We start from the raw sequence: 23,507 nt of genomic DNA, 5'->3' as shown, positions 1-23,507 counted from the left end.
GCACTTCTCCCCAGCACTGAGTGTTCCCCACCCCCTGCACCTGGCCCTCTCTTCAGTTGTCCATGCCCCTCCTTCAAGCTAGTGCTCCCAGGGTCCTTCAGCCTATCCCTTCCCCTTGCTGTCCCCAGCCTTTGCACAGGTGACTCTTCTGTGTGCTTCAGGCCCCACCACGAAAAGCCCATTCCTAGGGAATGTTTTCTCTGGACACCTCTTGCTAGATCTGCACTGGGCTTCTACATATTTGCAGTGTTGCTTTCCTGGCTTGCCACATGTCCCCAAGCTTCTGTGCATTTGTCAGCTCATTCATAGTCACGAGCAGGAAGCTGCAAGAATGGAGCAAGCCTGAGACTCTGTCTGCTCTGCTTTCTGTTCATTTCCTCTCTCTAGTCTGTGCCATTTGGGGGAAGACACAGAGGTGTTATAGTTGGGATCTGGAACCCTAGAGGCCCATGGGTTGAGGGCTGCTCCTTGGGGCTTTTTGGAGGTAGGGCCTGGTGGGAGAAGTTAGGCCAGTGAGGATGCAGATTTGGGGACCCTGCCCTTTCTTGTTACCCTTTCATTATGTCTTAGTTGTGATGGAGAGAGCAATGATTCACTGTGGCTGCCACAGGGCTAAACAACAGGGCATAAACATGCACCAAAATAATCCCTTTCTTGCATTAAATTGATTGTCTTCTGGTATTTTGACACAATGAGAAACTAACAAACACTCAAGTATTTGTCCATCTGCTCAGTGACTTCATTCTGTCACATGCTCGGGATGCTTGTGAAGCTTTCCTCATATCTGGATACTGGAGATTCAGAAAGAAATCGAAAGCGGAGGTCTACACAGAGTGAACATGATCAATTTACCCTATCCAGCACAACTAGCCACATGGATACACTTACAAAGACATGCCAGGCAGTCATGAGGGAGTGCAGAGGAAGTAGCCATTAGAAAGTTCTAGAAAGGTTTTTCAGGAATGTAACTAGAAAGGGGAGGAGGAGAAATGCCTTCCAGGTCTGCTGGGTGTGTGCAGCCTCCTGGGGGGAGACTTTTTGCTTTAACAGTTCTAACTTGGTCTTTATACAAACCTCTGGCGAGTCTCATCCTGCTTCCTCCAAGCTACCTCTCCAGGTCTATCTAGTCATCACCCTAAAAGTGACTTCCTATCACCCCCACACAAAGCCAGTTCTTCAGCCAGCTAGTCAGGCTCCTCACCGGCCCCACCACCTTCCTCCAGCCTCCTTGCCCTGCCAAAGGCTCTCCTTGAAGCCTTTGCTTCAGCCAAACAATTCTGCTGCACGCCTTTGCTCGCCGCTGCTCTGTCTGCTCCCTCCTGCATCCCGTTTCAGGCATCCCATTTCAGGAACATTCCTTCCTGTGCTCTCATTGTACTCTATGTGCCATTTCGATCATTGCACTCAGCACTGAGGACTGAACTGAGTAAGGAACTATTCCCAGCCAGGGCTGCTATTGGCATTGTTTTCTTAAAGTGTGTGTGTGTGTGTGTGTGTGTGTGTGTGTGTGTGGTCTCAGGCTGGATGCCTAGTGAGGGTCTAATGGTTGAATGAGTGAAGGAATAGAAGAGGCTCTGTTGAGAAGAAGGACGGGATAAATTTAATTTAACTAAGTTTGTGGCCTCCATAGGCACATAGATTCGAGTGCTTGGTCTCCAGTTGGTGGGACTGTATGGGAAGGAATAGGAAGTGTGGCTTTGTTGGAGGAGGTGTGTCACGAGGGGCAGGCTTTGAGGTTTTAAAAGACTCATGGCATACCCACTGTTTCTCTCTCAGTGAATCAAGATGTAAGCTCTCAGTCATTCCTCTGCTGTCATGGACTGGAACCCTCTGAAACCATAAGCCTGATTAAACACTTTCTTTTATAAGTTGCTTTGGTCATAGTGTTTTATCACAGCAATAGAAAAGTGACTAAGACATCATGCTTAGCTTCTCAAGTCACCATTGAACTTGCCCTCGAGCCTCTATAGAGCCAGTCATGTTGCTTCCACCTGACCTTTGACCTTCTTGGCATGGCATATATGCTGTACTTGGCCACTCAGATCAGAGGTTCTCAAACTATGGGTCACAACCCCTTTCATAGGGGTCGCATATCAGATATCCACCTTATGACTGATAACATTAGCAAAATTACAGGTAGGAAGCAGCAATGAAAAAAATTGTATGGTTGGGGGTCACCGCAACATGAGGAACCGTATTAAAGGGTCACAGCATTAGGAAGGTTGAGAACCACTGACTGAGTTACATGTTTCTCTGGGAAATATGCACAGAGATGTATAAATATGATACTTCTAAGCAGTTTGAAACGTGTTTTATGTTGAAACAGCCACATTATAAACTAAGTTCCAAAGAATACAGAGTGTTTTAGAATAAAATAGCATATGAAAATAATTATAGGGTGTGTTTCTTGAACAGTGGAAGACACTATCTGCCATGGGTGATACTTTGATACATGGTTGATATTTGAATAGGTTGCAAGCGGGAAGGTGAGTTTCCTACTAGTTCTTGAGCCACGGGAGGAGAAAAGTCTGAGATAGGTCATACGTTTGAGGTATGCATTTCTGGTATTCAGCAGGCAGCCTGTGAAGATCTGAACCCCAGTGAAAGCTTGTGGGGAGATGGACTCTATTGAAATCCTTTCCCTCTGCTCTTAGCGGTTCTTCAATACCCTTGGTTAAATATTCCTTCCACTGTGAAGTCTGTCTGGGTGCTACTGTCCTTGGGTTTCATTCAGTACGAATACTAGCAGGAGTACTCGCTCAGTACTGAGCTATCATGTTGTCACTCTTCATGTATTGGACCCTTCTACAAGGAGTTTGCTCTGGAAAGGTCTGATTTCCTGGTACCTAGCAGAGGAGCTCTCTAGAAATTGTTGAATGAATAAAGAATCTAGCTAATAAGCTGGATGATGGTGCTCACACTTTTGATCCCAGCCCTTGGGAGGCAGAGACAGATGGACCTTTGTGAGTTTGAGGCCTACCTGGTCTACTGAGTGAGTTCCAGGACAGCCTCCAAAGCTACAAAGAAACCCTGTCTCAAAAAAACCAAACCAGACAAAATTAGCTGATAGAAGTGACCCCCCCCCAAAAGAAGACAAAGTGATTCTGTGTTCTCTCTCTAGGCCCATTTTTCTTTTTTACATTTGTATGTATGTATTATGTATTTATGTTTATGTGTGTGAGCTCCTACGTGCTACATGCAAGTCAGGGGACAACTTATGGGAGCAAGCTCTCTCCTTCTGCCAATTGGGTTCCAGGGATAGAACTCAGATCCTCAGCCTTTGCAGCAAGCACCTTTATCTGCTGAGCCAGCTCACTAGCCCACAGACTTATTTTTCTTTACTTGTGTTGTGGGCTGAGTGATGGCCCAGATATTCAAATCATTTGAACCAGTGATTATAAGCATATTTGAAAAAAGGTATTTACATATACATTTATTTTTCTTCTCTTCTCCCCTCCCTTTCCCTTTCTTTTCTTTTTTCTTTTTTGACATAGGGTCTCATGTTGTAGCCCATGTAGCTGGCCTGGAACTCATTGTGTAGTTCACTCATGGTAACTATTTGAGTGTTGCTATTACATGCATAAGATATTCTGCCTGGCTCTGCAGATGTCACTTAATGAAGAATCTCAAGATGAAGTCAGGGCATCTAAATTCAATGCCAGTGTCTTGATAAGAGAAAGAAGACACGGGAAGAAGTGGAGAAGGGCGGGAGAAGATAAAGACTGCAATTATGCAGCCAAGGAAGTCTGAGAACCACTAGAAGCTGGAAGAGCAAGGAGGTAGGACACCCAAACTGTGGGAGAATACATTTCTGTTGTTTCTAGCTACCAAGTTTGTGGTAATTTGATATGGCATCCTTGGCAAACAAGCACAGCTTAGAAACAGGAGTATGTTTTCTGTGAAATTCCACTGGATCTTGGCACTGTATGGGTTGAGCTAGATACTGTTTGGAATTTCCCAACAACTCATTTCTCAACAGACACCTGACCATATAACTGAGGCTCCAGTCATGAGGAACTGCTCAATGTTTCAAAACAGTAGACTGACATTAAAGCAGTTCAGATGTAATTCATCTCCCTCTGAGAGGTAATATGCTTTCCTTCTATTTCAGGAAGGGGGAGGGCCTGGGGAGATAGCTCAGTTGGTAAAGTACTTACTGAACAACCATGAAGATCTGAGTTCCAGCTCCAGTATCTTAATAAAATCACTGGAAATGGCAGTGTATACCTTCATTGCCAGGACCAGCCATCCTCACCATAATTGATAAGTTCCAGGCTAATGAGAGCCCCTGTCTCAAAACACATGGTGGGTGGCTCCTGATGAATGAACGACACTCCAGGCTGACTTCTGACCTCTTCAGGAAGACACATATGTACACATACCTGAATACACACAGGCATGTGTACACACATCAATTTTTAAGAATGGTGATAGGGATTGAACCCAAGGCCTTGTGAATACTAAGCATCTACTCAACCACTGAGCTATATTCTCTCCCACCTAATAAAAGAGCCTAAGTCCATTTTTTTTTTGTGCCAAGGTTAATGGGCACTCACTCTGTTCAGTGACAGAATCCCAAACTGCCTGCTTCCTGTTGTGTCTGCCTCTCTGAACACTATGTTCTTTCTGCTGTATCAGTCCAGGTGGCAGAGAAAGTCCCACTCTAAGGGAGGGGGAATCAATATCCTGCAAAGTGACTCAGAGCTACTTATAGAAGCAATGGCTATGGCTGCTATTATGATCAAAGGAGCCTTCAGGAAAGAGAGGATATTTGAGCTGTACCTTCATGTTCAGATACTTATTCTCTGCAGCCACTAGGGATTTGGGGATGAATCAGACTAGGTCCCTTGGTCGAGGAATCCACGTGTGCTTGTTTGTGTTCAGGAAGGCAAAGTGGCAGTTTGTGTGTGCTAAATACCTATTAAAAGACAAAGTGGAGGCTAGTGTAGTAACACACACCTGTAATCCCAGTACTTGTGGAGTTGAGGCAGGCCGAGCTACATGGTGAGTACCCCTCCCAAAACAAAGACAACACAACAGAATAAACTGGACGGTGGTAGAGGCAAGGTTCCTAATTCAGAGTCCCAGAGAGATGAGCGAAGTCTTTTTGAAGGATTCCTGCTCCAGCGGAATTATGGCTAAGCAAGCATTAGTCACAAGCCGTAAAGACTTTCTAGGCAGAGCATAAGCATCCCACCCGCAGAGGTGAATCTCCTGGGTGGCTGGCACACTTTGTGGCTAAGCTTACTAGTACTAGAAGATAGAAGGGGCGTGGACTTGCGGATCTTAGTCGATTGTTGAAGAGCCGATGGATCTCTGGTCTCAGGGATCCTCTCGGTGTTGGCTCCTTTCTCAACCATAAAGCACCACTTTTTTGTAAGTGGATGAGAACACTTGGCAAGACAGACCCATCCATCCCGACTCAGCTGGTTCTAAACTCCTTCCCCGCCCTCCACCAGAGGCTCTGTTGCCATGGCAACAAGGTTAGGGCGGAAGTGGCTTAGAAGACCGACTCTCACTAATCAGGTGACTCTCCAGACTTCTGCACGTGACACTAGAGCCCAGACGCGCGCTCTATCTAATCAAGCCGCCGTCCCTCTCTCACCGACAACTGACAGCGCTCTAGAGCAATGGCCTATGAGGCTCCTCTAGGAGACCCCACCTCTCAATAGTGAAAGGACCAATTAGGCTTAGGCAAAGAGAAGTAACGCCCCAGGTTTCGCCTGGGTTTGACAGACGCAATTGAGGCCATCCTAGAGTCCCTCCGCCCCTAGCCATTGCGGCCTGTGATGGACGAACTTGCTGCCCAATAGCACGTCCCTAGACCGCCACCGGGTCCCGCCTTCTCAGGAACGGAACCAATGAGCATGCCAGCTCCTGGCCGGGTGGAGGGGTTGCACTGCGGTAATATGGCTCTTCCTTAGCCAGCGGCGGTGGCCAGTGCGGGCGCCGAGCTGCCGGGGCTCTCCGGAGGTTCGTTTCTAGGTTGCAGGGGCTCTGTGGATAGCGGCTGCGAAGGCGGCGGCGGATGCGGGAGGAGTGCCCGCCTGGCCGCTCGGCGGCCCAGGGGTCCAGATGAGCTCCTGTGCCTCCCTCGGGGGCCCGGTGCCCCTGCCACCCCCGGGCCCGTCCGCCGCGCTGCCGCCCGGTGCCCCCGCGCGGGCCCTGCATGTGGAGCTGCCGTCCCAGCAGGTGAGCCGGCCGCGTGCCGGGGCCGGAGAAGGGGGAGAGGTGGTCGGCTGGGCTCGCGGGACTGAGGAGGGCTGACAGGAGAAGGACCCTGCATCCTGGGCCGGGGGAGCCGGGTGTTCCCGCGCTCAGATCTCCGCATCCCTCCGGGAAGACACCGGGGAGCCCCGAGCCCTGCTGGCAGACACCGCGCTTTCTCTTTCGCTCCCGCTCTGAGTAGGTTTCCTGCATTTATTCCTAGCGTTATGGGGTGCCTTTTTCTGCTCCTCCTGAGGAAGGTATTTGGGACGTCGGGGTTTCTTTCCCAAGTCTCAGAGCCTTATGGCACACTTAACTCCCTCGGGTGAATGCCTGGAAGGAGGACTTGAAATATGTATTCATATCTTGGATCTTAGGTTGCAGGGGTATAAGGGCGAGAGAATACTGACTTTGGGGATCTGAAAAAAATTCTTGGTGACACCCCATATCTATAGAGTAAGTGTTCCACTGCCCTCCCGCAGTCCCTCAGGGGTGAGACTCTGTAGGGACCTTAGCATTGAAGAGGACCAGGAGAAACTGTCAGTTATGGAGAGATTACCATGCTAGGTATGTGCAAAATGCTGGTTGAATCCTCACAACTCCATGAGACAGCTGTTTTTATCATCCCGATTTCTCTGTTCTAGAAACAGGCTTATCCACTGCCTTCTTGTTACTGTTACTGGCGGGCTGGGTTTCTTAATACAGTGTCTGACTGCAGCCCAGGCACAGGCATAGTTTGCTTGAGACTTGAGCAGCGACTCCACCACAGTCCACAGGATAGAGCAAGCTCCCTTAGCCCCTTCCTGTAACTTTCCATCCTTTCCAGAGACAGGAAGGAACCACACAAGAGCGCAGAGGCTTTGGGAGAGAGGGTCAGGCATGAAGTGGATCAGAATGTAAAGGGAAGGGAAATGTTGCCCCCCCCCCCATCCCCATTCCCCGCTACTCAGTGTATGCAAGCAGCATTAATTGCAGAAGCAAGGCTCTGTGATAGGAAAGGGCTTAAAAGATCAGAAGGCATGTGCCCTGGTTTTGTGGTGCCATTGGGCAGGGATTTTGTGGAGAATATTAGGAGTTGGAGGGTAGTGAGGTTTGGATTGCATTTTGAGGTCGTGGGAGAGGATGAGGGTGTGGCTGGGAGAGTTGTCTGTGGATTGGGCATTAATGTGAATATTTGTGTGTGTGGGAGATGGATTGTGAGAGGGTGCTGGAAGAAGCAATAGTGGGTACTGTTAGCAGCAGCCTAGAGATGTCCTGGAGTTGGGGTATCTAGATAGGTGTAGGCTAGGTAGGGGAGCTAAGAGAATATGTGGGGTTGGAGAAGAGAAAGCATCCTTTACTAAACTGAGTTCACAGTTTAACACTAGGGGAAATAATCCAAGCAGACTGTCCGTGGACTCAATTCAGCTCCATTTGTCAGTGTCAAGTTTCTGGATTGGTATATAGTGGCCTAAGTTTGCAGCTGCATGCTTCCTGAGCTTGGCATACTATTTACAGTTTTCTGTGGTTGATATTAATGTAGCTTTCTAGATCAAAACTGCTCTGGTTTGGGGAAACAAGTATATTTTAAAATAAGCATTTTGTTGATTAATTTACTGTATAACACAAGTTCAGAAAATATTGGCCTCCTTCCATCCTATCTGCTTCTAGAAAAGATTTGGGGTTTCACAAGAGAGCCCACAAAATTATATTTATCATTTTAAATTTTAATTAAATTATTATTATTATCATCATCATCATCATCATCATCATCATCATCATCAGGGTCTCATAAGGTAGCCCTTGGATAGGTCAGAACTCACTATGTAGACTAGGCTGGCCTTGAACTTACACATAAACACTTGTCTCAGCCTCTCAAGATATTGGGATTACAAATTGCATGAGTACACCCAGCTGGGACTATAGGCTTGTGCCACCATGAGAGGGTTATTTTATTTTATTTTAATTTACATATCTAATCTGGAACCTTCCTTTTCATGGTTGAGTACCAGCTGTGGTCCACTCACACCTCCACTGGTTCTAATGTGACCATACTATGGATCTTTAATCATCTTTGCTTCTGGTCCTCTCTGTTTAACTGCTATTTAAAGAAGAAGCTTATGATAATACACTTTGAAGCTGTGCTGCTCTTTCATTTTTTGTTGATGTTTGTCATTATTCAGAGAATCAGTATAGGCTCAGGCCTCGGATCTTAAGATAAAACTCTCTCTCTGTATGTGTGTGTGTGTGTATGTGTGTGGCAGAGGCATTTAATAAGTCCTTAATATTAAGCTTACTGAGAGAATTTCTTCCCTCCTCCAAAGCTCCCCAGCCACGTTCTCAGAATGCAAACATTTTAGAAGTTTTTAGTGATTACCTTTTCATAGGTCACACGTTCTTTCAAGAATTCAAAAAAAAAAAAAAAAAAAAAAAAAAAAAAAAGGGGGGGGCTGGAGAGAAGGCTGCTCTTCCAGAGGATCTAGATTCAGTTCCAAGCACCCACATGGCAGCTCATTATCTATAACCCCAGTTCCAGGGGCCTGACAACCCCACACAGACATACATGCAGTCAAAACACCAATGCACATAAAATAAACATTAAAAATAAATAGAGATAGCTCAGACTACTCTTCCTGTGGCCCTGGGTTTGATTCTCAGCATCCACATGGCTTCTCACAACTGTCTGTATTTACAGTTTTAGACCTGACACCCTTACACAGGCATACACACAGGCAAACACCAATGCACATAAAAAATAATTAAAAAACAATTAAACAATAAAGAAAGAAAAAATAAAACATTAAAAAAAGGAATTCCTAAAAGATACAGACTCAGAAAATACACTTACAAATACATACGAACACCTAATCTTGCATGAGGCTTTGGGTTTTTTTTTTTTTTTTTTTTTTTGTTATTGTTTGTTTAAATGGAAGACTTCAGATTGAGTGAATGTTCCTAACTTGATTTAATCCTTTTCATTTAAAAAATGTTACAAAATTTAGTTATTAGATTTTTCTTGGCTAATCCTCCTTATATATGTAATATCACCCACCTTTTTTCATCTGTTTACATATGTGTGTTTGTGTGTATGTGTGTGTGTCCATGTGTATGGAGGCCAGTGGACAACTTCTATGTTGTCCCTGAGACACTGCCTGCCCCCTTTTTTGAGGCAGGGCCTTTGTGCATGTTCTGGAGCTCTTGCCTGAGGTTCTGGAGTGCTTGGATTGCAGGTGTGTGCTATCACACCTTCCTGATTTTTTTTCTCCTCATGTGACATCTCCCCCACACTCCCTTCCCCACATTGAAGGGCTTTTGGACTGTTTCCAACAGTTCTCTATTCCATTGCACTGGAACAAGATAGGTAATGTGTATGTTTGTTGTTTGTTTGCTTGTTTGCCTTGCCTGAAACTCATTATTTAGATCAGGCTGGCCTCAAACTTACAGAGATCCACTTGCCTCTGTGTATGTCACCACTCCTGGCTTCTGTGTGTGTGTGTGTGTGTGTGTGTGTGTGTGTGTGTGTGTGTGTAAGCCCATAGGAACCTTCCTATTTACCCATGTGCCATTATAATAGAGGCAATTTCTCTTTATTTTTGCCAGGTTTGGACACTGAGTGTTTTCTAACCTGAGTTCATTGATTCAGACCCATATGTATGCTCTTGCCAGCATGCATATGCATACATACACATATGTATGTTTTGTTTTGTTTTTTTGAGACAAGGTTTCTCTGTGTAGCCCTGGCTGTGCTAGAACTCACTCTGTAGGCCTTAAACTCACTGAGATCTGCCCCCCAAATGCTGGGATTAAAGGTGTGTGCCACCAGCCACCACTGCCAGGCTGTATTTGTTATTTAAATGTGTTTCCTTAGCTGTTGGTTATATTTTAACAGCTTCCTTTTATTGAATATTAGAGTGTATGTTAAGCACGTGGCCTCCGTTTTCCTGTCTAGCCTTATGAGTGTTAATATCTTTGCATATAGTTTTTGCTCCTTGGGTTTCTTCTGTGAAGTGCTTGTTTGTGTCCTTAGCATTCACTCTTCTGATTGTTGTGCTTATGAGTTTTATACTCTTGAAGAATCCTTTTTGAGAGAAGTGGGTTGGAACTATTAGCCTTTATTCTTTTTACTAATTTTATTGTGTGTGTGTGTGTGTGTGTGTGTGTGTGTGTGTGTATGTTTCTGTTCCTGTGTTAGTTAGGGAGCATGGCTCCAGGTCAGAGGATAACCTCAGGTGTTGGTTTTCACCTTGAGAAGGAGAATCTTGTTTTCTCTGTGGCATATGCCAGGCCAGCCAGCCTGCATTTTATAGGAGTTTCTGGATTACAGAGTCACTGAGCCATCCATCCAGCCCTCCACTTTCCTATTTGTCTAAGTGAGGAATTGAGTGTCATCAAGGACATGCTCAGTGTTGTACAGCTGTTTTCATCATCCCAAGCAGAGACTGTAGATCCTGGAAATAGCTCTCTACTCTCTTTACTGTTTCTGTGAATTTGACTGTGACCAGCTAGCTTCTTTGGGTATGTGGATTCTTAGCATTTCTGATTTGTGTCTGCCTGAGTTCCCTCAGCATAATGTTTACAGGGTTCATCTGGTGTCAAAAATGCCCCACCCCCACGGCAAGACTCACCCATTGTGTAAGTCCCACATTTGAAATGCTCCTCTATCTCGTTAGTGGCATTGCTTTTCACATGCTTATTTTCTGAGCATAAATACCACGTGGCATTTAGTTGTCCTGCCTCCTTTTAGCTGTGACAGTTTCTTACACTTTCCCTTTCTTGATGCCCTTAACTGTTTTGAGTACTGGTTACATATTTTGTAGGATGTTTCTGTGCTGGCATTAATATGAATTGTGTTTCATAGTCATACTAGGGTTGTAGCCTTTTAAGAGCAAGGTTTAAGAGTGAGGTACCATTTTTACTATGGCAGATGTACACATTGCTACACTATTTGTTTTGATGGATTTGAACTGTGATCCTTACTAGCTGAGGTGTTAAGGGATTAAAAGCATTTCCCCCCCCCCCCTGCTCCTGTTCTTCTCCCTGGCCCCCAACACAACACTTTTTATACCAAGTGTGGGAATTTCCCCCAGAACTATGTAGTTCTCCAGAGGCTATCAGGAGTGTGACCTATAATTAAATTGTGACACTACCTACCTGGAGTTCACAGGTTAAAGGCTCAGCCCTGCCCCCGTGCCCTTCAGATGCCTATCTCAAACGTGGGCCTTCCAGAACTTCTGGTGGATTGGCTGTGAGCTGAAGGTTTATCCAGCCCCTTCAGTTTTGATCATCTGCTGGAATGACTCACAAGGCCAGGAAAACCTTTCAGTTTACTGGTTGACTGTAAAGAGATGGGGAACAGCCAGATGGAATTGCTGTAGGGAAGGGGCAAACTTCCCTGTCCTCAGGCTGTTCACCCTCAGGTTTTCAGAGATCATTATGTAGAGACACTGTCCATGATTAACTCAGTTGCCAGCTCCTTTCCTGAGATGAGTGGGGCTGATGGTTCTAGCCACCCAGGAGCCTGCCCAGCATCACCCCATTAGGCTATAGGTGCTCCCAGGAAATGGTCTATGTCAGGAACTGGGGTCAAATAACTAAACCAGAAAGGAAGGTTTCTCTTCATACTCCTTGCTGGGGACATTAGGAGGTAAAGTGCTGGGGACTGAAGACCAAGATGAGTGTTTACTGTGCATTACCACAGGTAGACAGCATGTGGTGCTCCCCAGAGGCATCACCACACAGCAGGTAGCACTGACCAGGACACCCTACTGGAAGCCCTGCTCATTGTGCAGTATTATTTTAACTAGGCAAAGATGTATTACATTTGTTTATGCTGCAGAATAGTTAACTATCTAAAGCTGTGTTCCGTTTGTTTGTGATGCATTTGTTTAACTATGTAAAGATGCATTGCATTTGTTTCACCTTGTCTGTTTAAGCCACCTGATTGGTTTAGTAAAGAGATGAATGGCCAATAGCTAGTTAGGAGAAAGGATAGGTGGGGCTGGAAGGCAGAGACATTAAGGAGAAATCTAGGCTCAAGAAGAACAAGAGGAAGAAGAGAGGAGAGAATGAGAGCCAGAAGTGAGGCAGATGCCAGCCAGCCAGACATAGAGACAGTAGGATATACAGAAAGAATGAAAGGTAACAAGCCCAAGGCAAAAGGTAGCTAAAGAGAAAACAGTAAAAAGAGCTATGCAGAAATGAGCCTAAGCTAGGCCAAGTATTCATAACTAATAGTAAGTCTCTGTGTCATGATTTGTGAGCTGGCTGGTGGCCAAAAGAAAAAGCCTGGGACACCCGCTCGTGCTGCCCCACTCCTCCCTAATGTGCTCCTTGGGACCAAGTCCCTCTGTGAAGACCACACTTGAGTAGGGATTTTTGTTCCCCCACCCACTTGAGGTCAGGGTATCTACATAAAGTATTTGAAGTGATTCAGTGGGCATGTTGATCCTTTTACAGATGAGGATCTGAGGTCTAGGTGGCTTTCTTGAAAGTCATAGGGAACGTCTGCTTTAGGGACTCATTCTCAGCCACCAATTCCCATTCCCTGTAGCCACCCATGCTGTGGGGTTCTGATGAAAAGATTCTAAGATGCCTAAATGATTTTTGATCATCATATTTTATTCTTAACTCCAACAACATCTGCACTTAGCAACATGCTGCTTATGAAGTAGTAACTCAGTATTTAGTTGCTTATGTGGCTTCCCTTAATGAATTTAATAGCTTGCAGAAAGTTGACTGAATAAGATTGAAACATACTGTAACAGAATGTTTAATGTAGTTACCAGAGGTGTATTCACTTCCCTTTTGCTAGCTTGGCTTTGTGTAGCCCAGGCTTTTTTTTTTTTTTTTTGTAAGACAGAATCTCACTAAATAGCCTACTCTGGCCTTGAACTCATAGAGATCCACCTACCTGCCTTTGCCTCCCAAGTGCTGGGATTAAAGGCACACACAACCATACCTGACCATATATACTTGCTTCTTAAATCCAATTTATGTTTCTGATTTTTAAAAATCCTGTTGTGTTGATAAGGTCAGGCCAGGCACAAGGGAAAGCTAGATCTTATTTGGGACAGATGCCTTTTGTAGCACAGTGCTCTGCCCTTGTACCATTATTCATTCCATAAATATTTATCAAACCATGTTGACTCAAAGGGAGGAAATGCAATCTATAGTTGTGTTTCTGTAAAATAAAAAGTGTGGAAACTTCTGAGCAGGGTTGGCTCTTGTAACTAAACCATGAGGAAACTTTGGAAGCTTCCGATGTCCCATCTTAAAGTCATTATTTTACAGGACCAAATGCCATCAAGAATTTAAGTGCTTATTTTGTTTGTTATTTCTTTGTTCTTCCTGTGAAAATGTTTAGTTTTTCTTTGAATGGAAGAGGTATGTTCTTATTTTGTGTTTTTGTAAATATTTCTTTGCAGACTCACAGTTCTTAGTTCTTGGGTAGAAAATTCAGAAGTGAAACTGACTGGAAATAGAGCAGAATTGAAAGTTGGGGCTTCAGTGTGCACTAAGATGACAAAATTTACATCTTCACAGTTTCCAAATGTGCCTTTTACTTTTGCTTTACTTTTGTATTTATTTTTGAGACAGTGTCCCTTTGTGTAGCCCATGCTGTACTAGAATTTACTGTGTAGACCAAGCTGGCCTGGAATACAAAGAGACTCACCTGCCTTCTGCCTCCCAAGTGCTGGGATCAAAGGTGTGCGCCACCACCGCCCAGCCAGATGTGTATTTTTAATACACTGTGTAATTCTACCTGCAAGCCAAGACATACTTCTCCTGTGGCAAACAAATAATAGTCATTTTCAGTGTACTGGTATGTGTACAGTTATAAACTTTGAGGTATTTTAGAAAAATTAAAGACAGATGAGTTTTAGAAATATGGGTTGGAATATTTACCATTGTATACTTTAGGTTTAATGGCACTGGTTCTGCCTAGTAATGCTAGAGTTATTTACTTAGTGATTGATTGATTGATTGTATCTGAAATGATAGTGGTCTTTTTAAATTTGTAGTTAATACTGTTTTCCATCTTACTCTAAGGTGGAATAATGGAATTTTACAGATATGAAAAGCCCCTGATGTCCTCAGAGGTGAAACTATTTGCCTGGTTGTGAATGTGCTCCTGAACCCTCAGGGACTTTGTTTAATGCAGTTGTATGGGGACTCTGACGCTTCAGCTCACAGGACTTCTAGGCAGGTCAATGTGTACCAAGAACCTGTTTCTTCAACTCCATACTGAGCTTTGATGTGCTGTTCCCCCAGCTTTGGTGACATTAGGCTGGTGGCATTGTTTTAAACTTCCCTTAAAGGGTAGGGTAGGACTGAACACTCAAATTCTGCCCCTGCTCCATTCATGGAGTGAACCAATGAAGCTTTGGAATCCCCCACCCCCAGGCTCCTGGGCTGGTCTTCCTGTTTTGTCTCTGTGCTTTACCAAGCCTGTCCCTTTTTGAATATTCTTGGGAACAATGAATTCTCTACCTCCCTAAGTTTCGGAAACAGCAAACATCTGGTGACTGGTTTTTCTTCATGCCAGCAGTTTGATTCTGTGTAATATTTAGCACCAATTGCTGTGGACGATAGTTGTGATGTTATTAGACATTTTCAAAATGAAATCTTGCAAAGTGTGTTTGTTGAGGCTGAGATAAATAATGCTGAAGTTGAGCATCAGAACCCATTTTTTTTCCTGTTGTGGACTTTAGAAGATTCTAAAAGATGTGACCAGACTATTTAAAATAATAACAAGATATATCAGAAAGCTGAAACTTGTGTCTGCCTTTGGTAGTGCTTAGGTTCCTGAGCAAGGAAAAAGGGAGCAAATAAAAGAAATTGGGAATTTGGCTTCTATGGCTTTCTACCAAAACCTTGGTGACTTACCAGACTTACCAGACTTCTTTGTGACTAAGCAATTAATTTTGAACTCTAAGTAATTCAGTATGTTTATACTAGCCAATGTTGAAACCAGTTCCTAATGCTGAGTAGGAAAGACTGACCAGTTGGCCGTCTACTCAGTAGATATTTGTGAAGTGCCATCTCTGAATGTGTTAGCCCTGGACCTGAAGAGGGACTTCTTGATTCTGTCTGCTGGGCTGTGTCTTGAGAGGATATGGATTATTTCCTTCCTCAATTCCAAACATTCTTCGTATGAGAGCTAATCTAGAAAAACCTTTAAAAGTCTCCAAGAAGAAAATGCTTTTATTTAGACTTATAAGGGATGTTTGAAATTCTGTCCCTTTTGGAAAGAGAAGAGCGTTGGAAAATATTGTTACTGCTGAAGTGTTAGCTTCCTGGTGCACGAAGAGCCTGCCAAGGCTTGATTCATGGACTCCAGCTTGGTGGGTGTGTGGGCTATGGGCATTCATGAAAGGTTGAAGGTAGGTTACAGGACCACACTCTTTATGGGTATGTGATTGTACTCACATGAAGGCATTCCAGGCCTCCTTTCGTGAAGTGACTAATGGAGTTTATTCTACATGGAGAATTTTCAGGACAAATAGGAAAATAAAGAGCCAGCTACCTCTCTGCTCTGGAGAGATTATTTTATCTCCACCAGAAGACAGCATCTAGTTATTAGATTTGTAGAATTGCAGAATTTCTTTTCTTTTTTAAAAATATTTTTAAGTTACACATTTATTTTGTGTTCATATGTGTTAGTCACAGGACCACCTTCAGGAGGCAGTTTTCTTCTACCAAGTCCTGGGGATTGGACTTGGGTTGCTAGCTTCCACGGCAAGACCCATCTTGTCCTTTTTTTTTTTTTTTGATTTGTTAAAAGATAGTAGGATCTCATTTTTTGGCCCAGGCTGTCCTGAAATTTACTATGTAGTTTAGGGTAGCCTCAAATTCCTATTAGTTCTCATGTCTCAGTCACTCTAGCGCATTTATTGATCAAATGATGATAATATTGGGATGGAGCTAAGGCATTTTCTGCTTTGTCCTACTGACCCATGTTCCTACAGTAGCTGGTTTGTCTGGCTTGTTGGTTTAGTTCTGAAGCTGTCTACCTGGAGTCAGTCTTAGATCCTGGAAGCTGAGAATTGATTTAGACTGTGGCTGCAAGTCTTGGGCTGCTTATACTTTTCGCTACAATCAGGATGCTCCCATCACCCCCTCTGTGGGCTCAGTTGTTTGCTGGAATGGCCCCTAGAGCTCTACAAACCAGCTTCCTCACCATTACAGCATGCAACACAAGTGCTCCAAATGGAGAAAATCACAGAAGGAAGTTTGGAGAAGGGTCTGGGGTGACCTGTGGGGTATACCACCCTCCCAGTGGCCCTGTGTGTTCAGTTCAGAACCTCCTGTACTTAAGGCGTCATGGTAATTCTGTTATACAGGTATGCTTGCTAAACACAGTCATTGATGACTGGTTCAGTCTCTAGTCCTTCTCCCCCTTGTCAGCCAGGGGTTAGGATAGAAAGTTCTGGCTCTCTAATCATGCCTTGGTCTCTCTCTCTTACTCCCTCTTTTTATTTTTAGTTAATTTTTTTTTTTCTTTTTGGATTTTAAAGACAGGGTTCTTCTGTGTAACAATCCTGGAATTCTCCCTGTAGACCAGTTGGGCCTCAAACTCAGAGATCTGTCTGCTCCTACCTCCTAATTGCTGAGAGTAAAGGTGTGTGCCACCACCTTGGTCTTTTGTGTGGAAGCTCTCAGGGACTCATATTCATGTTTAGTTAGTTGATTGAATGTCCTTTACAGAACATTTCCTCTCGTATTAGCTTTCTGTTAGAATGAAATAACAAAACAAAACAAACACCCCCCCCCAATAATCAATTTATGATGAGAAAATGTTTGGAGGTTTCAGTCCGAGGTTGCTTAACCTCATTATTTTGCCCTATAGTGAACCAGCCTGGGGTCTGTGGGCACAGTGGTAGAAAGCTGCCTCTCTTTGACAGAAGGGAAAAGGAAGGGGCTGGAGTCCCACCATCCCTTCAAGGGCACACTCCCTGAAGACTCCCACTACATCTCAGCTCTTAAAGTTTGTTCCACTCTTCAATAGTGCTACAAAAAAGGACAAAGCCATTATTGAGGATGTTTTAAACCTGGTCTCTGGTTCCCCTTCAGTTCAGGATCTAGCCTCTGTCCAGGTATTACATTTAGTCAACTTATCTTTTTTTTTTTTTTTTTTTTTTTTTTTTTTTTTTTTAAAACAAAGAACAGTCTTTGCCTTTTAAAAGTGTCAGTGCTAGCAATGTGGCTCAGTAGTTCTTGCCTAGCTTGCATGAAGCTTGTGGGTTTTTTTTTTTTTTTTTTAAATTGTAAGTAGCAGAAGGAAGGAGGAAAAAAAAGAGAAAAAAAAAAAAAAAAAAAACCCATCAACCAAAAAACCTCATCTTTGTTTGTCATGGTGGCACATACCTGTATTCCTAGTACTTGGGGGTTTTCAATTTCTTTTTGTAGTAGAGGTATTCAGAGGTGTTGCTAGCAAATCACCAGTAGTTAGGAGATACTAAATCATTTTGGTTTATTAGGATGTGGCGAGTAAGGGGAGCTTTGTGAAGATGAGAACGTTTGTGGGCAGAGATGGGTTTGGGGACTGAAGATGGCACTGGAGCTTTTGGTGCCTTGGGACTTTTAGTAAAGCATGATCAGAATGAGCGGAATAAGGAGTATGGGTTAGTTTCAAAGAAAAGGAAGTAGCTGAAAGAAAGAAAGAAAGGAAGGAAGGAAGGAAGGAAGGAAGGGAGAAAAGAGAAACAAAGTTCTGCCTTAGAAAGAGTGAGTTCTGGCTTGCTAGTCTATGCCCGGGACCAGTGTGTTCAAGGCAAATGTCTCTCAGTGCCTTGAACCTTCTTAAGACATTGTCCTTGCCTTGATGTTTGCAACTGAACGGTTTGTTTTCAGAAGAGGAAGTTGGTATGGAGGCAGAAGGAAGCTGCTTTTCCTAGTGTGACAAGAGCCTTGAGGCAGTGAGAGGGAGACAGCAAAGGAAGAGAGCCCAGCCCATCATGCTGAGAAGGCTGAGATGAGCATGGCTGGCTGGTTAGGACTGGCTGGAACACAGGAGACCTAACAGAAAGACCAAGAGGCTTCCCAGCTTTTGAGGCAGGGTGTCTGGGAGGCAAGCTTGGTGCACCCATCTGGATCAGGCCTGTGGCCCAGTTTCACTTTTGCTTCTTATTAACAATGAGCTTGTGAGTATTCCCTTTACCACGTCTCAGCTCTCTCATTAAAAAGTAAGTCTGGCTTCTGAGGCATGCGAGAGCAAGGTCAGCCGCAGGGAATCCTGTTCATGGCTGCTTAGGAAATGGCTTCGCTGTCAGAATATGCACTGCGTGTGTCTCGTCTCAGCCTGGATCTTTGGTGACCTGGCCAGGCCTACTGATTCAAACGTCATGAACGTGGTGAATATGTTCAGTGAACAGCTGTTGGACAAAAAGAAAGAGACAGACTGGTATCCAAATCACAACATTTATTTCGCCCTCATGGGCACACTGCGTCTCCTTGGCCTCTGTAGAGATGACCACCGGAACTAAGGATGAGCAAAGACGTCTAAAGAAACTTCGTGGAAAGGGGAAACCAAGGAAAGGAGAAGAGAAAAGAGCTACAAAAGAGAAATAGAATCTGCTCATCAAGGAAGTTCGTTCCTTCCTCAGTGACTGAGAAAGTGTATCTCGGTATCTGTTCACGTATTAGAGGACTGTGACCTTCCTCAGTAGCCATTGATCCATGTTCTCATCCACTTCAGTTAAGCTGTGATGGTTTCTTGAAGATATTGTATTCTTCAAATTATATTTGCCTTGGTTTTGTAATCTGAAGCTTACCTAATTCTCGAATGGAACGAATAAACCATTGTTTAGTGATCTGTTTAACATGGGAATGGAATACTGGGAGTGGAGCAGGGGGAACTCCCTAAACGAGTACCCTGTAATTACTTTATTCCTTCATTGCTTCCACACCCAACCCCAGCCATCCTCTCTCGGACCATTCAGCCTTTGTCTTCACCTTCCAGCTTACTCGTTGGAGATGCCTAAATGAGATTAAAAGCCTTTTAGGGAAAAAAAAAAAGGTCAGATGCTGTAAATCTCTGCTTCCACTGAAAATATGCATTTGAAGTACCTGGGGACATGGGGACCAGGTTAATGTATGGCTTCTGTTGGAGTAGGTCAGTGCTGTGTGTGGACTGTGCATGTTGAACACATTCCCAGGTGAGGCAGGGCTCAGATGACCTTCAGGGGCCTTTCAGCTCCGCAGCTCCGGGATTCTACTCATTGACTGTTTCTGCGTCACAGGTCTGTTTTATGTTTCCTTTCTCATCTCTGTGAAGATGAATTCTAAATCCGTCTTTTTCCTTCAGTCCTAGGTCTGGTTACCTTTCCCACTGGTAACCACACCCCTCTCCACAGACCTATCAGCTCATTCTCATGGAGCTCTTCACTGTTTTTGCAGAATGCTTTCACAGCCCTTGCTGTTCCCCAGTAACCCACATAGGCGCCCAGATGGAAATGTCTACATTCTGTGCAGTGGGACACAGCCGGTGGTTTGCTCACTAGTGAGTGTAGAACAACCCTCAAGTCTCCTTCCACTGTGTCACACTTCATGCTGAGAATGGCCATTACATATGTCTGCACCTAAAGATTTGTTGCCATCTGTTTTTATTTTAATGTAAATTTATTTTTATTTAAAAATAGGGAATACATTTCTCTGCTTTCTCATGTAAAATGTGTATAAAAGAATACAGGGCTTCCTACATATCTATATACTTAAAGCTTTTCCAGGAATTACATCATTGTATTCTTTTCTCTCTGTGAAACACAAATGATGACTCGGTGATCATATAAACTATTGAGAGACTGATAGTGTCTTGATTATTGTTTCATTGCCACCACATTCTTTGTTCTTCATGGCCATGCAGCATTTTTCAATATAGGATCTATAACTTAACTACCAGTGGTGCAGTTTTTCACTGATGCGAGCCATACTTTATTATATTTGCGTTAGTTAGCTTCATGTTTGTAATATACCCAATATACTCAGCTTACAAAGAGGAGTGGAATGTTTTGGGTCATGGAGTTTGAGATCTCAGTCTGTGTCAGTCAGGTGGCTTTGGTCCTGTGGTGAGGCTGCCGATCATGGCAGGGAGCATTTCCCTCAGCCAAGAGCCACTTCCCTCTCAAGCAAGACTCAAAAGAGGAAGGGGAGGACCTGGGGTCACTGTCTTCTTCAAGGACACACCCCCAGTGATCTTCCTGCTAGGCACCACTGCCTCTTAATGCATCACTCTGGGAGATAGATCCAAACTATAGTTGTTAGAGGCAGAAGGGTCTAGAGCTTGAGTGAAGGCTGGACTGCTTCGGGGATTCAAGGCCTTTTGTGAGACCTTGTCTACCCCCAACCATTCAAAAGAAGAAAGATCCAAACTCAGTGTATCATATTGCATGCATATCTGCAAGTATATTTTTAGCACAGATGGAGAAGCAGGATTGTGTTGAAGGATATGTGCATTTGTTGTCTAGATGTTGCCAGGTTGCTGTTTGTGTAGGATTTTGCCAGTTGCTTTGCTGCCTGCAAGCTGCTTGCTTTGCCAGTGTTTTGCCTCAGAATGATATTAGCCCCTTTGACCTGTGCCAATTTTACTGAAGTTTCATTGCATCTGTTTTGTACATGAGGTTTTTCCTCACGTTTAAGTATTTATTCACTGTCTTTCCCATTTACTGGAATCTTTTTAGGAATTGCTAGGAATTCCTTATGTGTCAGTGAAGTTGCTCTTGTTGCATGAGTTTAAGTATTTTCCTTAGGTTATTGTTTTCCTTTTACTTTTTACTTGGCCATTTTGTCACATAGAGTTATTTTTTGGTTTGGTTGTTGTTTTTTTTTTTTTTTTTTTTTTTTTTTTTTTTTTTTTTTGAGACAGAGCCTCACTCTGTAGCCTCGGCTGGCCTTGAACTCCCAGGTTGGCCTCCACCTCATGGTAACTTTCCTGTTTCAGCCTCCTAAGTGGTGGGATGACAGGTGTGAGCTTCTGTGTTCTGCTGTCTTGTATAATTTTAAAGCACTAACAATTTTGTGCTCCTTTTTTAAAAACTTGTTAAATTTCATATGCTTGTTATTGTGTGTGTGTATGTGCACAGAGTGTGCATGCTTGAGTGTGCATGTAGCGGATATAGCATGCTGCAGGACTTTAGTGGAGATTAGTGGACCACTTTGGAGGCTCCTCCTTTCACTGATGGTCCTAGAGATGAAACTCAAGTGTGTCAGGATTGTGTGACAAGCGCACTTTCCCACTCCACTGGGTGTCTTTTTGACCTTTACAACATTTTTATGGAGTACCTTATTTTTCTCTTATTGCATCTAAATTATAAAGATTCTCTGGGTATTTTTATGCTTTAGCTATTTGCATTTCAGTAATTTTTAAATTGATGTTTTAAAAAAAATTAAAATATTTTTACAAAGACATAAAACTTGAACATATGGGGTACTGTGTGATGTTTTGACCTAAGTATACGTATGTACATTACTTCTTAGTAATGAAGACATTCAAAATTGTCTTATAGCTTTATAAGTTATATAGTGAGCTAGGCATGGCGGCACATGCCCTTAATCCCAGCTTTTGGGAGACAGAGGCAGGCGGATCTCTATGAGTTTGAGGCCAGCCTGGTCTACAGAGCAAGTTCCAGGACAGGCAGAGCTACATAGTGAGACCCTGTCTTTTTTCTTTCTTTTTAAAAAAAAGATTTATTTATTTATTTTATGTATATGAGAGCCCTGTCTGCATGTACAACTTTATGCCAGGAGAGGGCATCAGAACCCCCTTGTGAGCCACCATATGGTTACTGGGAAATGAACTCAGGACCTCTGGAAGAACATCCGGTGCTCTTAACTGCTGAGCCATCTCTCTAGCCCCATGAGACCATGTCTTAAAAACAAAACAAAACAAATGAACAAACAAATAAAAATCCTCAAAGTGCAATATTATTTTCTGGAGTTACTCTACTAGACAATAATAATACCAGAAATTATTTTAAAATTTTTTATGCTTATTTTATGTGTATGAGTGCTCTGTTACACAGAGAAACCCTGTCTCATAAAAAGAAAAACAAAACAACCAAACAAAAAAGGACTTGAGTCAAAGGCTGGGGTGAAAACCTGCTAGCTCAGAGAGGTTGAGTAGCAACTAGCCGACTTTCCTTTTTAGCCTGAGACACTGCAAGAGAGGCCTCTTCCCCAAAAGGAAGCACCAAACTCAGGTCCCCTTCCTTTCCTCCCTGTGTGTCTTCTTTATCCAAATTGCTGGCTTTTCTATGGCCAATTCCAGTCAGCTGGTCACTGGGCAAGTCTCAGTGGTGTCAGAGTGCAATCAAAACATACCACAATACCACAGTTAGTGTGTGATGAAAATATCAGTAAGACGGAGGAACTGAGCTGGGGGAAGGGGAAAGAGCTATGTAGACAGCTGTGCTGGTTGTCATCCCAGGCCCTGTTCCTCAGAGCAAGGCTGAGGGCAAATAGAAGAAATGAGCAGGCTCAAGCCGAGATTGAAGGTGAGTAGGGTTAGAGGTAAGAAAGTGCAGAAATGCCTGACGTCCAGGGGGCTGCTGTGTGTCTGCCCTGGAGAAGCCTGTTTCACAAGTTAGTAGTGCTCTGTGAATGCCTCAGTAAACTCATTCTTGGACTGATTTGGAGTTTAAAGTAGAGTTAATGTTAAAGGTTCCAGTGGAGAAGCTGTGTAATTTGTGCCAGAGAAAGCCCTCACATGAGAACTGTGAAGTGTTTGATGGGGGATATGTTGTTGGGTCAAGTCTGAGACATTGACTCTTGGCACCATTTGCTTAGGGCTATTTCTGAAACGTCTGACTTGATGGCAAACTGACATCAGTGATTGAGTGTCTTGGCCTTCTTTGGATATGTGGGAGACAAATTCTCTCCAACGCTTCATTTTCTTGTCCTCCATAAAGTTAAAACAGGTGCATAGGAATTTGGATTTACCTGAGTTCGCTTGGGTTTTAGCCCTTACCAGCCAGTGAGCATGGCTCTAGGCTGAGAATGATTGCCTGAACCAAGAGAGAAGAGAAACCAGGAGTGCTTGCCGAGTGTGACTAGAGAAGGCCTCTGGGACAAGTGTGAAGACATTTCTAACACAGATGCTGTAAAGGAACCTCCTAACATCTGCACTAGCAGCCAGCACACCAGCAGCAGTAACTTTTCTAACAGCCGATGAGCTGAGAATATATTTATGTTGTGAAAGGGCTGTAAGCAGATTAGAAAGAAATCTGCAGAGGCTGATGTGCCCTGGAAAGCTTAGCAGTCACTCTGACCCTTTCAAGCTCGCAGGCCCTTGATCTCTGATATTCAGGAAGTATAATTGTATTTCT

At 43.8% G+C, this 23,507-nt stretch overlaps 1 protein-coding gene and 1 pseudogene across 2 annotated transcripts in view; both read left to right on the top strand.

Annotated features, from left to right (window-relative positions):
- Positions 1-5,732: 5,732 nt before the first annotated feature.
- Positions 5,733-23,507, top strand: part of Uvrag (UV radiation resistance associated) — a 238,294-nt gene continuing 220,519 nt past the window's right edge. The window contains exon 1 of one of the 2 annotated variants that reach the window (XM_051192314.1): positions 5,733-6,192. In XM_051192314.1, the coding sequence (XP_051048271.1) occupies positions 6,170-6,192 (23 nt within the window). In that variant the 5' untranslated portion in view covers positions 5,733-6,169. The remainder of the gene's footprint in view (positions 6,193-23,507) is intronic. The other variant, XM_051192313.1, reaches the window with a different exon arrangement.
- On the top strand, positions 18,443-18,756 carry LOC127227941 (28S ribosomal protein S33, mitochondrial-like; annotated as a pseudogene).

This window comes from Phodopus roborovskii, unplaced genomic scaffold (assembly GCF_943737965.1).
Source record: "Phodopus roborovskii unplaced genomic scaffold, PHOROB, whole genome shotgun sequence".
Taxonomy (NCBI): Eukaryota; Metazoa; Chordata; class Mammalia; order Rodentia; family Cricetidae; genus Phodopus; species Phodopus roborovskii.
This window is presented reverse-complemented; position numbering and strand designations above follow the sequence as displayed.